The sequence below is a fragment of the Lissotriton helveticus genome, chromosome 5_1, assembly GCF_964261635.1.
Source record: "Lissotriton helveticus chromosome 5_1, aLisHel1.1, whole genome shotgun sequence".
Lineage (NCBI taxonomy): Eukaryota > Metazoa > Chordata > Amphibia > Caudata > Salamandridae > Lissotriton > Lissotriton helveticus.
Window position 1 is genome coordinate 464,648,073 of NC_136065.1, and position 16,965 is coordinate 464,665,037.

Below are 16,965 nucleotides of genomic sequence, written 5' to 3' on the forward strand. Positions count from 1 at the left end.
CTTGCCTCCAGACTCTGGAATTCCCTCCCTTTGGGGATCCGCTCCTGCACCGACCTCTTAATGTTCAGGAAACCGCTTAAGACCTGGCTTTTCCCCTTGGCCTAGGTATAAACCCTTTGTCCATTTGGGTTCCTGCTAGTCAGCGCCATGAAACCCCTGGGTGTACGTGCGCTATATAAAAGGCTATTAACATAACATAACATGTTGCGGTGTACTGTAGTGGGAATAGCATTCACGATTTGTGCAATGGTAAAATAGATTACACATTTGTTAAACACTAAAATACATTTCCAGCATACTCTTCTGGCAGACTTGTTTTTGCAGTCAGCACTTTTGTAAACATTGCAGGAAAAATCAGCAATTTTCAAGCAGCAACGTGCAACTCCATATGTAATTGTTTTAAGCCAGCTCTGGTCCTGTTGATATTGCTTCATCTGGTGTCTGGAACAAAAGGGTTCCAAGGGGGTACATCTACATCATAACACAAGAAAGTATGACAACTTATTTTCTTTTATTTGTCAGTATCAAATTACACAGTAAAGTCATGAATTCGTTTGCTACAGAAATTGAGTTTCTGGTTCAAAAACAGCAATAAAAAAAACCCACAGAAGGCATGTTTTCCCAATTACCTCAAAGTACACGATAAGTGTATGAAATTGTGCGTTTATGATCCTGTTTGGCATATCCTGGCAAAAGTAGCCTGCATAAATAATTCTGTACCTCATTTTCAGCTTTATGCACTGTAAATATGTCCTTTAATAGGTAAACTGTAGACTGAGTTAATGTAAATCCGGTTTACATCAATGGGGAGTAAACAGGACTAGGACACAAAAGCACCAAATACATCTATCTCATTGACCATGCTTGAAGGAGAACAATGACTTGGAACAAAAGAACGAACGAACACAGACCAACACTTTACTGGAGAGTTTCGTACGATGCATCACCTATAAGGGTGATGGGAGCAGTGATCCTTTGTCGTCAGAGAGGTGATAGCAGGGAGGGGGAGGGATCAATTCCTCCCACCTGGCTCTGCCATCTCGAGAAAGACAAGTAAGAGGTGTTTGGGCTCAGTGCATAGATCAGGTGAGAAAGGAAGGCAGTGTGAGACACAGGAGCAGTACAGAAGTTTCAATGCAGGTATGATGGGCTTGGTAAGAATAGGGGAGGTCATCAACTCAGCAGGGCCTATGGTATCATTTGAAGTCTGGCTTCTCTGGGAGCGTGCAACCTGATCGGCGAATGACCACATGTGCAGCATAATGTGCGGCTCGAATGCACTCCTCAAGGGGGCGGTTGTACACCAATTGTGATAAGAAGCCTGCAAGAGCACAAAGAAATGATAGTTAGGCAACAAGATACACAATCCTCCTTAACATAAAAAGCAAGCAGTTGCAGAAGAAAGGCTCAAGCCTATACCATGGAGGTAAGACCAGACAAAGTCTGAACGATTCTGCAGCATAACTTATCAAAATGACTGCTTTTTTCTTTCAAACCATTTACCACAAATCCAGAGCCAATCAAAAAAAGTGAATAAAAAGTAAAAAAAAGCTTCATCTAAGTGGCATCCTTTCCTGCCCACTAATTATTACACCACAAGATCGCTAGAATCTCCCTTGATCATTCAGTACTGTTGCACGCCCGAGCCTATGCAATCATATATGGATACATTTTCTGTTTCAGTGCCCTTTCCACCATGGTGTGATATTAAACTCTCCCTCATACTCAGTTTCTCTTTGTTCTCTTGGGAAGAGAGTGGCGGTGCTCAGTTCACATCAGTTGGGTCCTCTCTGGCCAGCTTCCCGGCAGGATGTGCAGACAGCATTGTCCAAGGCAGCCCAAGCCCATTCAGGTGCAAGGAAAATCTCCTCCCACTACTCTGAATGCTGCCCAGGTCTATTCTGCCCAACCCAGAATCATTCAGGAAAGGCAGGACACACCTTATACCCCCCCAATGGCTGTCTGAAGACAATGATTTATAAAAGTTGTATTTTCAAACACAGAACATAAAAATCATCTTTACTAAAAGATGCATTTCTACATTCTGAGTTCAAGCATACTAAACTCCATTTCTTCATCTTGACCCAATGAGAAGATCTACTTGTAAAATGTTACCAAGTATACCCCATTCTATCCTATTCAATAGCAAAAACTGAATTACACCGCAATTCACTATCAGGACATGTTACACACACCACTACATGTCCTACCTTTCAAGTACACCACACCCTGCCCATAGGGGTACTTTGGGCCTACCTTAGGGATGACTCGCATGTAATAAAAGGGAAGGGTAGGGACTGGCAAGTGTGTGCACTTGCCAAGTTGACATGGCAGTAAACACTGCATGCAGACACTACAGTGGCAGGTCTGAGAACCGTTTGAAAGGCTGTTCGTGTGGGTGGCACAATCAGTGCTGCAGGCCCACTAGCAGCATTTGATTTACAAGCCCTGGCACTCTCAGCGCACTTTATTAGGGACTTACCAGTAAATCAAATATGCCCATCATGGAAACACCAATCCATAATGCAATTTACAATAGGAGCACTTGCACTTTAACACTGAACAGCATTGAGAAGGTGCGCAGAGACACTCAATCAGCAGAAACCGAGTCAAAACAGGGAGGTCAGAAAGCAAAAAGACAGGGGAAACACGTCAAAAGCTGTCAGGTCTAACAGTGGTCTTTTTAATTGTCTATTTGTATCAGGTTACACGTTTACAAGGTAAACATCCCAAGACTGCGGAGCACACAAAGCCAGACTATTTCCGTCTCATTACAGAAAGGCAATTAAAACTTGATGCAAACTTGTTAAAAATTTCTTTCTGCCAGTTGAAGGCACCAGGGATGTACTACACTACATGCACCCAAAGCACACTGGGCATGTGTCTCTGCTTTTTGTACCACCAGGTTAGTTTGGTATAATAGAAGGAGTTGCAGATACTTGTGTGGCCACTTCTGTACTACATCTAATGCTGAAGCTACATGTGCGCTGAGCCCAATGGAAATTAGGTAATCCTCTTACAGAAGCAGTCAGAGAGGCAAAGGGTTAGGAAGCACACTGTGTGCCATGTAGATGTGGTGCACAGTCCATTAGCACCTTGGAAGGAGAAAAAGAGTGTCGGTCACAAGGAGTCCCCAGGAATCCGCTTTGTGGAAGACTCACTCACTGCACCTGCATAGTGCTGAATTTGCAATTAGGAAGGCCGTTTTTAGCGTGCAGAATATAGGTTTTGCCCTATGGAGTTGTTCAAAAGTGTCTCTAATCAGATGTATTAGCATCACATATAGTTTCCACATGGTTATTGGGGCGCATCTTGGTGGGGCTATTGTCTTAGATGAACTTTTTGACTGGTGTATGCCACTATCGTTGCCAGCTGAACCTTAAGCGAGACATACGTCAGTTTATTATTCTGTAGATTAATTATATATCTGATGACTGTGGTGTCCTTCATCCTGATTTAACAGGCAGACCTTCGGCACCACCTCACAGACCTTTCCCATTTGGCCACGTAACATTATCTTCTATGTCCTCAGAATCAATGCTGCCAAGCTCAGGGTGTTGGGTACTAGGTGGAGAACTTTTCCGTTCTGCAGGGATAGCAGGTTGTGTGAAATTGGCAGTCTTTGCTTGCTATCCTATTAGATCGGAAAGCCATGTTTGCCTCGTCCTTTGCGAGGCAATCAGGAATAGTGTACTGTGAAACTGTTTGCATTTGTTTATTACTAACGTTACAAGTGGGATTGGAGGATAAGTGCAAGCACATTTTTTGACAAGTCTATCAACAGGGCATTCACCAGGGAATATTGGTGTGGGTGCCTGGACGTTGTGTTCTGTGGAATTGCGAACAGGTCCACCTCACACCTGCAACACTCTTTCGATCACTCTCAGATTTAGTTCCCATTCATGAACGATGGTTGCTTGTCCGCTGCCACATTGTCCACTCCTGGCAGGTGTACTAGTGTTAAGTTTTATTGTTTTTTTTTTTTTAATTGCTTACCTCCAGTTTCCTTGTGCCAGTTTCGATAGTGAAAAATACTTCTTATCTCCTTGTTTGTTGAGGTAAAACATTGTTATCTTGTCAGTCTGTATTTGTATGGACAGTCTTTAGTTACAGTATATTTAAATGTTGAGTTGCTTCTTCTGGTTTCCAGACCTCTCTGATGCCAAGTCTACCCATGTGTGTTTCCCATCCAGTTTGCAAGGCATCGATGGTGATGAAGTTGGTAGTGTAAAAGATCTACCTACTATTATGTTCTTTTTGCTCAATCATGCCATTTACTCTTGCACATTTTGTGTAACAACCACTAGATCCTCCCAACTCCCCATTGCTTGTGACCATTGGCTCTGAATCTATTGCTGGATTGGTTTCAGGAGTAGCCCCTCACATATGGAATTCATGGGCTGCAAGACGCCATCATGCCTAACATTTCTTACCACTGTCCTCTTTGTCAGAGACTGACCCTTGTGGTAGTGGTATCTTGTCGTTGGAGAATGCTTCAGCTTCCACTGTATTTATCCTTGCTCCTAAAAAGATTTTCTCCTCCTCTGGGTTACTGGCTTGCAGGTTGCCGGTACCGTGAATGCCTTCCTTACCAGATACAAAATGCTGGGTAGAATTGGCACGTATTGGCACTTGCCTTAAGAAGGTTTCAAGTAATAAACATGTTGGTGACTTATTTTTCTAGCTGGATCCCATGTTAGTCTACTGCTCTCTTCACCCCCATGTTATACATATCCCATGTTATACAGAGCAATGCCGTCCAGTGACAAAGGCCTCAATGGATATGTGTCAACTTCCTCTTCCGGCAAGTTGGCGTTGAGATCCTACCACTGATCTTCCATGTCCACACTGTCATAATATAGCCCATGGACTCGTGGTCGTCTTCGTTGTAGAACATTTTATGTTATTTCTCTTGGGTCTCTGATGTCATTAGTGGTTCCTGTAAGGCTGTCTCTACCTTCTTGTGGCCTTTTTCCATCGAAGGTTTTCAACTAAATTCCAGAAGGGAAGCTACAAAGTCTTTTTTTCTTTTGAAGAATAGCTGCCATCTTGGTCTGGAGCCACCACTTATTCCGCTCAACCTCAAGTACCCTCTTTTCTGCGTCAAGCCCCCGCGGCATCCTTTTCTTTGTCGATGGTCGGCGCAGATGGTTTTCCAGAAGCCACCCTCCTATGGTGTGCTTGTTATGGGACCAGAAGAGTTCTTTGTTTTTTTACTTGCCTTAGGTTGATGAGTGCTTAGGCGCCAAGATAGTTTGAGGATTTAGAGTCAAAAGGTCTTGGCTCGGTTAATCTGTTTTTTGTTTTGTTTTTAACACATGTCTCTGCATTTCGGGTTGTGCTTTTTCTGAGTCTGCTCAGTCAATATCAATGGTCTCCACCAGGTAATAGGAGCCTTATCCTTTAGCCCCTTTTGTAACATTATTCTTTTCCTCATCCAACAGACAGAGATCCCTTAGTGACAAGCTGCTCTTCTGGGCCTGCATGCTATAGTGCGTCTATTTGGCTTCCCCCTGGCTATAACCGTCTTCAGTTTTAATTCAGTGCACGCTTCGTATCCCTTGGTGTTGTGGTCCCGCAGCAAACACATATAGCAAACCAGTTTGTTGTCTCTCAGGACAAACTTATGGTGGCAATATGGGCAAAAAGTAAATGTTGTATTCTCCATAGATCCCAGTGAATGTGAGCCCTTGGTTGCACATTCTCCGAAGACCTCCATCAGTCGCCCATGAGCCCCACCTTCTTCGGTGTTCTTGGTGGATATTGGTTTTCCTCTTCCTTGCTCTACGATCTTGATTGTAGGTTACAGTGTTTAAAAAGGTTTGATGATCCTCTGCTTCATCCCCTCTTCTTTCGATGTTCAAAGGCCCTCTGCCATAGCTTCCAGACCCAACGGTGGAAAAAACAATGTGAAGATGGCAACCACGCACATGGGCTTCCGGGCAGGCGTCTCATGTCAGAAGAGGGATGGGCAAGTCACTAAACGGTCATAGAAAACACTCCTCCCTCCCCCCAAAAAAGAAGACTTCAAGAGGAGAGTTCCGGACCCAACCACGAGATGATGGAATAAAGCACAGCATGTGGATCAAGAAAACATTTAAGCTGCAAAAAGGAGGTTATGATAGGCTGCTGTAAACTGCTCATGAAATAATTGGCACGGCTTCAAGCCAGAGAACAGCGGCATAAGAAGGTAAAACAGGAAGAAACATCTGTGACACTTTCCTATTGTGCTGGATGAGGATCTAAATGAGTACAAGGTGCATAATGAGATCGGATTGGTGGGCAAATAGGAGGCCTTGCTAGAATAAGACTGCAAAGGAGCAATAGGCAAATGGGTGTTAGCTTTCAGTGTTGGTGACTGAAGAGTGGCATAATATAATGGAGTTCGATTCAATTGGTACGAGAAATATCCGTTAGGTATGCAAAAAATAGAGTATTTGAGAAGTATTAAAGTGCAGCAAATTGTATCCACCAGCAGTTACTGGAGAACAGATCATTAGGTTGCCTCATTAAAGGGACATGGGCCACAGTCTGATCAAGACAAGAGCGAGACAATCACTGTGGTGGCCTAAGGTGGACTGCTATATTCAACTTAGTGAGGGGGAACTAAGAAGACCTTAAGAAAACATGTATTTTAAAGAGTTACTAAAGTAGGAATGGGGTGGGTGAAAACTGAAATTGTGTTGCTGAATTGTTGATTGTAAGCAACCAATGTAATTCTCTGTATCTGAGGCTCCAGGACTGAAGGAATGTAGGCGAGTACATGTGCAGTGTTTTGAAAAACAGACTTTTTTCCATTAAAAAAAAATGTAAAAGAAAAACAGTCATGTGGAGCTTTAGTAGCATGTGTAACTGTACTTCAATTGGAATGGACTGTGATAGTGAATGGCTAGATTCAATTAGTCTAGGTTATGTCTATGTTGAGTTTTATAGAGGCTTCCTTTTTTTTAAAATCTAGTATGGCATGTACAAGTATGATTAGGAGTGTGCAAAGGGTGCATTGTGTGTCCATGCATGCAATAGCTTTTTATTGTGTAGCCAGAAGATGTATTGTAATGTTGCTAAACCTACACATGGCAAATCTACTGTTAGTAGCTTTTAAAATAGTTTTCTAAAAAAGAAAAAAAGGCGGCTAAAACCTTTGATCGTGGTCTTCTGAAAAAGAAGAAAAAAACCTGCTAAAATCTTTGACTCATTACGTGTTCTTCTGAAACTAGGCAAAATAATTTATGAATGCACAATATTTAATTTGATCTTAATTTTAACACAAGGAATGGCCCACCAAAAGTTAATTTGAGCTATATGGTTCCCATCGACTTGGAGTCGATGGTAATAGCATTTCCTAAATGCCCAGTTTGCATTTAAGAAGTGCTTGGTACATGTGCTTAGGGAATCGCAAATTGCTATTCCCGATTTGTTGTCACAATTTTAGGTAATCACAATTTTTTGTGATTACCTAAAATTGCGACTACAATCCATTTCCATACATCTTGAAAGGCTGTTTTGCTTTCGAAAACTGACGAATTTAGCGATATGCATCATTTGCTAATGTACAATGGTTTCATACATGTGGCCCTAAATTGTTGCATTTTTTAAAATACTTACCCCATGTGCCCCAATTGTGTATTGAGACTTTGTTTCACTTTGCAAAAATAGTTTTGAATGCCTATCTGGAAGTGCACTCCTATGTCTCCTTGCTTTTCCTGACCATGCCAATGTAACCTTATGGGTAGTAAACCCAAGCTTATGCATTCCATAAGGTGCAATATGGTGTGCCAAGAATCAAGACTGAGCAACAGCGCAATAATTTGTTCCTTTAATCGGGCAAGACTAACCTTAAAGCATAGTTCCTCCTGGATGGAGGAAGTCAAAGGCATGGTTCGTCAAGTTTTTATTAAATAATCTACGTTTAGCTATGAGTTTGCATATTAAACATCTTTCAAGAATAGCAGAACTCACTTCCTGTTAGCAAGCACTACCTTTAGTTGTATTAAATTTAAAAATTCCACGCTGTTTACCTTCAGTCTTCCTGACAATAGTGCAAAATCGAAGAGGACAAAGTTATAAGAACTGTTTCCTAAAACTAATCCCAGACGTTTTTACAATCTTTCCATATTGGTAATGTACTTCCATTCTTAATTTTCACACTACCCCGCAGAATCACATATTTCGATTTACTGATATTACTGTATATATATTCATTCATCTGTATTACAACATTGAGGTTCTTTGCTTTTCTAATCTATGGTGTGGGTGTGTCTGTGTTTTTCCCAGTGGTCTTTGGTCAAGAGACTACAGGTAGGACCGTGGATGTCCATTTGGGGAACCACATGATGGCTGTCCAAAATTGAGGCTTCTCTACAGACTGCCCTTTGTCCTGGTGGATGCAACAGCTTGCCAATATTTTGTCAGTGCTTTCATCCTAGAAATTGGCGTTACCAGTGGGGAGGAATCCCCATCCCTTCCTTGGTTTGCATAGATTTGCCTTAGTCCATTAAAAATCATCCATCAACCTTTTTTCTGTGTCTACGGCTGCTAGCTGGCAATGGAAGATCTGTGGCATGACCAGTTCAACTAAACAAGACGACATTGACCAGCTATATCTTGTCCGACCTTTTGCTTCTGTTGCAAAAATGCCATCAAGTTAAAGATAAATGCAATATGAACTCTCCATATCAGAGAAACATATAGTGCTTTAAATAAAGATGCACTTTGAATGGCCGACGCTTCTTGCCTGTGCTCATATAGTGAGATTAATGAAGCACATCCTGGAGTTAGGTATTTCACATACTTTCCCCCGAACTTTATGGAGACTTTTCACACTAGTGTAAAGAAAAAGGTTCGCCAGGGACAGAGCTATTTCTTGTGGTTGATTATGTCTGAGGATATGCCTTGACCTGTGGAAAGGGATAGACGGTCTAATCCCAGAAACTCTGGCATAAGACCCAGATGACAAACTGTGCATGGTCAAGCTGCCTAAGAGTACTGAGATACTAGCACGGCTGCTTTACTAATGGTTTTGAGAAAGACTCCAGCAAAGAGAGCCATTGGGACAAAGTAAACTGCAGTAGCATTAGCGACTGGGTTAGTCCTAGATTTGAGAGCCTGCAACAATCTATCTGGCCAGTGTTATTGCATACTCCCTGTTCAAGGTTACAAAAGGTTAGTCAGTATGCCAAAGATCTCCAAAGTGGGAGGAAAAGAGCCTGGTAAAGTTAGACTCTACTTCCCTTACTTTGAAGTTAAGTTATTCCCGCATTTGTCCTTCCTTATTGAAATGAGGGACCTTGTGGTCTCTGCTGGCTTCAGTGGCAGCTGATCCCTTTTTAAAGTAGGGAGGCGATCAAGCCAGTACTCCAGAATGCCCTTAGGTAGAATCACTAAGCTCACAATTGAGGTCCGCTATAAACAGAATTTATAATGGGCCACGATTAAGAGCTCTAGAGTTGATGCTGAAGGAAGCGCAAGTGCCTCACACTGCCTGGCAGTGAGTGAAAATAAATGACATTTCAATAAATTGAAAGGAAAAAAAACGTACTTACCGAATCAAGTCCTCTCCAGTCCCACAGTTCGGCAGCGAGGGACCCCCTGTGTAATCCAGACGCTGCTCTCATGCTCTTGACCACCATGAGAGCAGCACCAGGATTGGCTGGAGTCCACTAGCTCAGCGCTCCAACAGGCATCGGCGGCCTGTGCCTGCTCTCCACCCAGCTGTCTAAGACAGGTCGGGTAAAGAGGTTTAAAGTGCACATGTCAGGCTGGCCGTCGCAAGACAGCCGGCCACAGGGACATGCGCACTTTTAACTTTAGATGTGCACCATTCCTCTACCCTACTGCCAGTCAGCAGTGCTGGCCCTGCCTGAACACTTGCCTAGGCAGGATGGCTGCACTGAAATATAAATCAGTAATAAATTATTAGTTTATTTTTCATGTTTGTTGCACTGGCAGCATGAAAAGCGATGCTGCTGCGCCCTCGTGGATGCACCGCCACTGGCTGGCTTGAGAGTGTAATGTGATCCTTTCTGTCCGTATTGCTTACACTGACAAAAAATGGATCCCTGCTGGAATGGCCTTTAATTTTGGCAGTTCTTGTCCTTGAAGGGTTAACCATTCTGCAGTGACTGTAAAAATCTTGGTGTGTCAGCATTGACCGATTGCAGCGTCTCATCCACATTCTTGCTGAAGACATCCTGCCTGTCAAAGGGCATGTCCAAAATCTTTGACGTCATCATGTTGAAACATCGTACTTGAACCCTCCATAGCATCTATTCACTGCTGCATTTCCAAAATGACTAAAGTAGAGCTTTGTTGTCCTCTCAGCATTGCCTTTGCCTGAATTGTCTTTCTGCGACAACTCAACAATGAAAGGGACTATGCGACTACACCGATGGCCATTACTGTCAAGGGGCTGGCAGTTTTAATAGTATCTGCTGCCAACACATAGACATGCTTACCCACCGAGTCTCATTCACACACATCTCTATCTGCGGGAGTAATAAATGGTGTTGCAGGGCTGAGTGATCTGGATTAGGTGGCACAGAAACCATGGAACCAGCTTTCATTTGATTCAAGATGTCGGAGGTAGCAGACTCCGTCGCCTTGTATTTCTTTTTGCTGCACAAGTGTAATGCTGGAATACCTGGATGTATTTTCTTCACTAAAAGTCCTTCATCTCAAATGTGATAACAGGGGAAAAAAGCAGTATTTTCCACATTGGACAAAAGCGGATTAAACCTCTGAGATGCATTTTCTATCAGAGCATCGAATTTGTCAATCTTATAAGGAGGTGAATCTCTTTGAAAAGGATCTGGACGTGTGTTACACTGAACGACAAAAAACGGTCTTTAAAAGGTACATTTAAGCTGAGACCAGTATCTCCTACATTATCTTTCTCGTCATAACCCTAAATTGAACCCTCAACCCCTTCATGTTCCTGCTTATTGTTATTGGAAAAGGTATGTCATTATCACTATGAACAGGAGAAGCCTATAGAGGCGCTATCTGGACAGGTCTGCACAGTCATAGCTTGTTCAGCTGGAGGCATCAGAGGGATAGGGAGCAGGATAGGAGGCTGCAGAGTGCACACTAACTCCTGCTGAAGATGCTGCTGAAACAGAGCTGGCAAAATCTGATAGATATTCTGTACCATGCTTTGCAGAGTAATAAAAGGTGCAAAAGGTAGTACACAAGCAGCATCAACACCAAGAAGGGTTGTTGATCCTATCGGGGTCTTAATTTAACAGGAGGCTAGATGGTCGGAGTCTACAATTCTGGGAATAGAGAGGGAGAGTTAGGGGTAACTGTTTCCTATTCTTTGTGGATTTGTAGAACTATGGGTTGAGTACCCTCAATCTGGTCGTCATCCTCACTGAAAAAGGCTTCATATTTGAGTTAAGTTCATGTGAAGACACTACCTATACAGTAGCTGACGTAATGGCAAAAGCTTAAGTAGATTGCTGGAAAGCAGTCATTGGTTGGCCGGGTGACGACCAAACTATCTACTGCTGTAAATCTAGCAGGGTAAATATATGGTATGGATGATAGCTCTGTTAAGAGTGCCATCGACCATGGTGCTGCAATCAATGATTGTGGTCCAGCTTACAAAGTCATTGACTATGATGTTGTCGACGGTAACTTCTACACTGTTATTTGAGCTCAAATATGGTGCGTAGAAACGTTCACATATGCCGCTGTTGGCACTTCTGTTACAGACATGTTATCTGAAGCCGACAACAGTATCGAAGGTAAAGTAGCTGACAATTTTGACACCGTGAAGGATGTTTGAGGCAAGTGTTTTTTTTTTTTTAGGCATATCACATCTAACTAGGACAAGCCTCTGATTTCTGAGAATGATTCCTGAGAGCTCAAATCCTTTGTCTTCCAAAGATGAGGACGATGGCGGGCGATCAGACAACTAAGTCTTAAGCACAGACCCAGACGGTCTTTGCATCAGAGCAGAAGTTTTTGATTTACACTTTTGTGGCAAGCTTTAAAGTCAACGCTTACTTAATTGAGGTGGAAGCCTCCGCCTTTTCTTGAGGGTCTCCAACATCAACCTTTTTCTTTCTGTCCTTCAGATTCGACATTAAAGGCTCCTTGCAGATGTCACATTTGTTTGGTTCGTAACTAGGATTGCAAAATCTGGTGCGCGGTCTATGGAATTTATTCTCTTGCCAGACGTGGGTCCCTTGCTCAAAGTGCCACTGGATTCAAGCTAGCATGGCTGAGGGGGGGGGGGAGGTAATACCCCAAAACCGGTCCCAGGATGCTAGTTTCTCGTCCAGGCTTGGCAGTTCAGGCTGGTCTGTTACCATGAGGCGCAAGGTCAAGACTGATTTGCATATGGCTGGGTCTAAACTGGGGTGGCATGGTGAGCAAAAGAACAATGGATTTAAACCAGATCTCTTGAATCGGGGTGAATGTATGATTGATTCAGCATTCAGACCATCATTTGTTTGTGTTGCACAGGGCTTAAGCCATTGAGAGTTTTTCCTCTGAAACTTCTGACATCTTTAGAAAATTCCAAACAATAATCGGTCAATAAATAGGCAACGCTGCTGGAAAACAGAGCTGCAGTTGTTAAGGACAAAGCCGAAGAAAGCTCTTGGAACAGTCAAATGGAGACAGCAGCAGAGCGTTCCCTGTCACTGGTCGCTGGGTAGAAAATTTGGCTTTTGGAAGTCTATCAGGGGTAGGGCTGGCGTTGCGGTCATCCGAACAGCTGAATTATAGGTCACATTAAGAGATACACTGGTTGTGTGTAGCCTATGACCTTTTTTCAGAGTTATGTAATGCACGTTGCTTTGCAAACAATGATTTCCAAGGGTTCGCAGCCTGACAACTGGGAATGATTCAATATTGTGTATCTATAAAATAAAAGTGGGAGAATTCACCAACGTTTGCTGTTCATGGGGGATGTTCTATTGTGTTCTAACCCACTGCTACAACGACTCCCATTGAAAGAAAATGGAAAGGCTAGGAAACCAACTGGGCCCATACCGTATGTGCATTTGGACTGTTACTCGACTAGACTGTATTGCAAGTGCCATAGGGAAATGCACATTTAGACACTTGGCACAATGATTTCCATATTTTTAACTTGGTTGGGTCCTTTGAGTTGTAGATTAGGGAGGCATTGAAGTGCTTTACGGTGAGTAGCACACAACTCCGGAACCAAAGATTAGTGGTTACACCAATGGATATTTATTATTGTTAGTTAGTGGGATTAGTCTTGTGCTCCCAATGTAAACATTTAATGCATTTAGAGGAGTTACATGCGATAATTAGCAGGGGCTATGCGAGTTCCTGCGAATGGTTGGAGAAATGAATACATGAGAAAAAAAAAGTTATATTTTGTTATGGTGCATGAGCATGGTTAAAACAATGGGAAGCTTTGCTCAAGAAAATCAGTTGTTCACAATTTTTAGAAATACAATAAACAACATTATGAGAGACAGGCAAGTGATTTGGTGTGAGCTACACCCAGAGGGAAGAGGCATGCAGAGGATGGAGGTAAGGAGGGCCACTCAAAAGAAATAGAAGAGATCACTTAAAACTTCCAAATTTACATGCAGAGTTTTAGAATGTAGTGGGAGGGGACATTTTGGTATATCATGCAATCTGATGGTGTAAAGCTGTGGAAAGAAATACATGTGCATGTCAGATAGTGCTATAGGAAGTACACGGATTGGCTGTAGAATGCGGTGAAACATTTTTCTGATGCTAGGACTGATTTCTGTTGTGCCTAGAAAGTCCCTTTCAAGGTATACAAGTGTGAACCCTTATCCTGAGTGCCTGACTGCATACGTAGCTGGTAAAATGCCATATTATTTTGGCCATAGCCTCACACTAATCACATGTGTGAAAACCTAGGCCTAGTACTAACTATGTGTGGTCCAGAACATGTCCTGAGACCAGGTGGGAACACAAAAGGTAAACTCAGAGTAGACAGAGGACTACGGTCCTTGTCTTGGGTTTAGCACATAAGGTATGTAGTGCTCACGGGGCATGTACAAGGACGTAGAGTGTTGGGAACACATCCCCTTCCCTCCTTGCCAAAGGAATGCATGGGTATGAAAGCGCTGTGTTTGCAAGGCCATTGGGGGGCACACAGAAAACAAGGGACTACAACTCCCATAATCCTTGTGCTCGGCGCACCGGAAACAGACTCAGTCGTTACCGCCCATACAGAAACTACAAAGCCCCTCCTCTAGAGAGGATCGGGGCATGACAAACTTCCCGTTCCAGTCTGGAGTCTCAGCAAGCGGAAGGTGTTCCCCGCGGATTGCTGAAGACTCAGTGTCCTGTTGCAAGCTGTTTCTCAGAGCAGACGTACCTTTGTTCCCGCTTTTGCCTTCCTCCCGGAGTGGTGTCTGGTTGCGGAGCTCGGCATAGCAGAAGGTATTTCCCCGCTGGATTTAGTCGAGTCTCCGTGTTCCCGTTGGAAGCAGCCCCCGCCGAGCAGAAGGCTCCTTCTTCATTTATTTCACTCGAGCGCCTTAAACCGTGTACTGCTGGGAGGAGAGAGTATTTCTGCCGCATTTCCAGGGCGCCTTCAGCGCGCGACAAATTCAGGTATTTAAGTGTACATACTGTAAGGAGAGCACCGGAGCGCCCTCCTGTGGTTATTGAAAGTTTTTCTTTTCCTTTGCTGATTTTGTTTCCGTACAGTAAAGTATGTGCTGTGATGTAAGAAAACAAGTTACTTACCTGTAACTTTGGTTCCCCAGCATTGGTAACTTTCATAGATTCCCATGCTTTTGTATCATTCCCCGTCGTCGGAATGGGAGTCTAAGTAACAAAATAACATAGCAGTAGGTACAAAAGAGAAAGAAATAGGCCTAGGCCTCATTCCCTTTTGTAGCATATCCGCCTCTTTTTGTAAAAGAGACCAAACTAGGCATCAGCCAATCAGAAGAGCCTTACCCCATAGAACCATCCTGAAGGAACCTCAGAGCCTCAGATTTTCGTAACCGTTGTGTAACAGTCATCATATCTGTTGAAGGCTGAGCTTTCCTCGGGGAGGTGGGTGGGCGCATGTGAATCTATGAAAGTTACCAATACTGGGGAACCAAAGTTACAGGTAACTTGTTTTCTTGCCCCAGTATTGGAACTTTCATAGATTCCCATGCTTTTGTATCAGACTAGCAAGCAGTCAGCAATAAACACATTTTGTGGCATAAACATACATTGCAATAGCCATCATTACATGAAGATTCAAAATGTGCAGAAAAAAGGAAGGTGGGATAGAAAGGAAAGCTCACCAATTAGTGGAAGAGGTTCCTCAGGACTGCCTGGCCCACAGCCGTGTCCTCCTGTGTCAAGGATTCCAAGCAGTATTGCTTTGTAAAGGTGTGCACGCTGCTCCAAGTCGCAGCCCTGCAAATGTCTCTGATGTGCACTCCCGCGAAGAGAGCTGTCGAAGAAGCCACCGATCTTGTGGAATGCGCTCTAATTCTGCGGTCAGTGGCTTACCCGCTGTCGAATGGCAATGGAGAATGGCACTGGAAATCCATCTTGCAATACTTTGTTTTGAAAGAGGAAGGCCCTTGCGAGGACCACCAAAAGCAATGAACAATTGGGAAGATTTACGGAATCCTTTGGTGCGATCCAAATAACATTTTAAGCACCGTTGTACATCCAGAGAATGCAGTGACCTCTCCGCTGGTGTGGAAGGGTGAGGAGAGAAAGATTTAAGAATAACCGGCTCATTCAAGTGAAAGTCCGAGGGCACCTTGGGTATGAACCTCGGGTTAGTCCTTAAGATTACTGTATTCCTTTTGAATTGGAGAAACGGTTCCTGAATTGTGAGAGCCTGCAACTCCCCAATGCGTCTCGCCGATGTGAGGGCAAGAAGGAGAGCCAATTTCCATGAAAGGAATTTCATGTCCAGCCGATGTATTGGTTCAAATTGGTCTTTCATGAGCTTTGTGAGGACCAAATTCAGTTGCCAAGTAGGAGGCGGAGGCCTCACCGGGGAATAGACACGGAACAATCCTTTAAGAAACTGTTTAATTATCCTAGAAGACCAAAGAGAAGGCCCAGACGCAGAACGTCTGTACCGAGAAATCGCTGCCAAGTGAACTTTTATGGATGAATGGGCCAGCCCCATCTTAGCTAAGGACAAAAGATAAGGCAGAAGTTGATGAGGTTGAGAAGAGAAAGGGTCAACACCTTCTTTCCTGCACCAAATGCAAAATCTTTTCCATTTGCAATGGTAAGTCTTATTCGTGGAAGGAGCTCTAGCCTGGGAGATAACCTCTTATTTAATTGATGGGAAGGTTCATGAATTCTCACTGCTCAGGAGCCATGCTGTCAGGTGCAAAGATTTATGGAAACAACAGTAGTCCCATGCTTATGTGATACAACACACCAAATAAATATAGACGAAATCACTTCTATATTTTCAGAAGGACATGTCCAGCCGGACAGAGGTCTTCCAGGTTTACTTAATAAACACAATTCTCCAAAGAATAAAATGTCAAGAATACCTTCCACAATGCCCCTGTGTGGTGCACAAGCCTGTGCCCGACACTAACGGGGTGAACACAAGTGAAAATAGTAGAAAGGTTCAAGGCAAAACGAACGTTTTTCTGTTTACATATAAATTTGTACAGAAAATATCAAGCTGCACCATTACATAAAATCAAACAATCAGATTTGTATCGGGTGCACAAGCAAGTCGACGGCGTTTCGGTTTCATCAAGAAATCATAGAAACCATCATCAGGACAATTTAAATACTTTGCCTTTACATTAAACCTCAATTTTGCCTACGTGAAGAAGATAAAAATACTTTAGAAACAGAAAACATACAAGAATAAGTGATGTGACTCTTCGTGCGCAGTGCACATGCTGGCTCGTCAGGGAGTGATATTTATTCATAACCTGGTTGTTGAAGCAGTGACATAATTCACAAGTCTATAACATGCGACCTAGGTTGCTATCATGTGCCTATGGGCCATAA

At 43.2% G+C, this 16,965-nt stretch overlaps 1 protein-coding gene across 5 annotated transcripts in view; it reads right to left on the reverse strand.

The window, feature by feature from the left end:
• Positions 1-492: 492 nt before the first annotated feature.
• Positions 493-16,965, reverse strand: part of ADK (adenosine kinase) — a 647,508-nt gene continuing 631,035 nt past the window's right edge. For all 5 annotated transcript variants that reach the window (XM_078642739.1, XM_078642738.1, XM_078642742.1 and 2 more), the window contains one exon: positions 493-1,321. In XM_078642739.1, the coding sequence (XP_078498865.1) occupies positions 1,197-1,321 (125 nt within the window). In that variant the 3' untranslated portion in view covers positions 493-1,196. The remainder of the gene's footprint in view (positions 1,322-16,965) is intronic.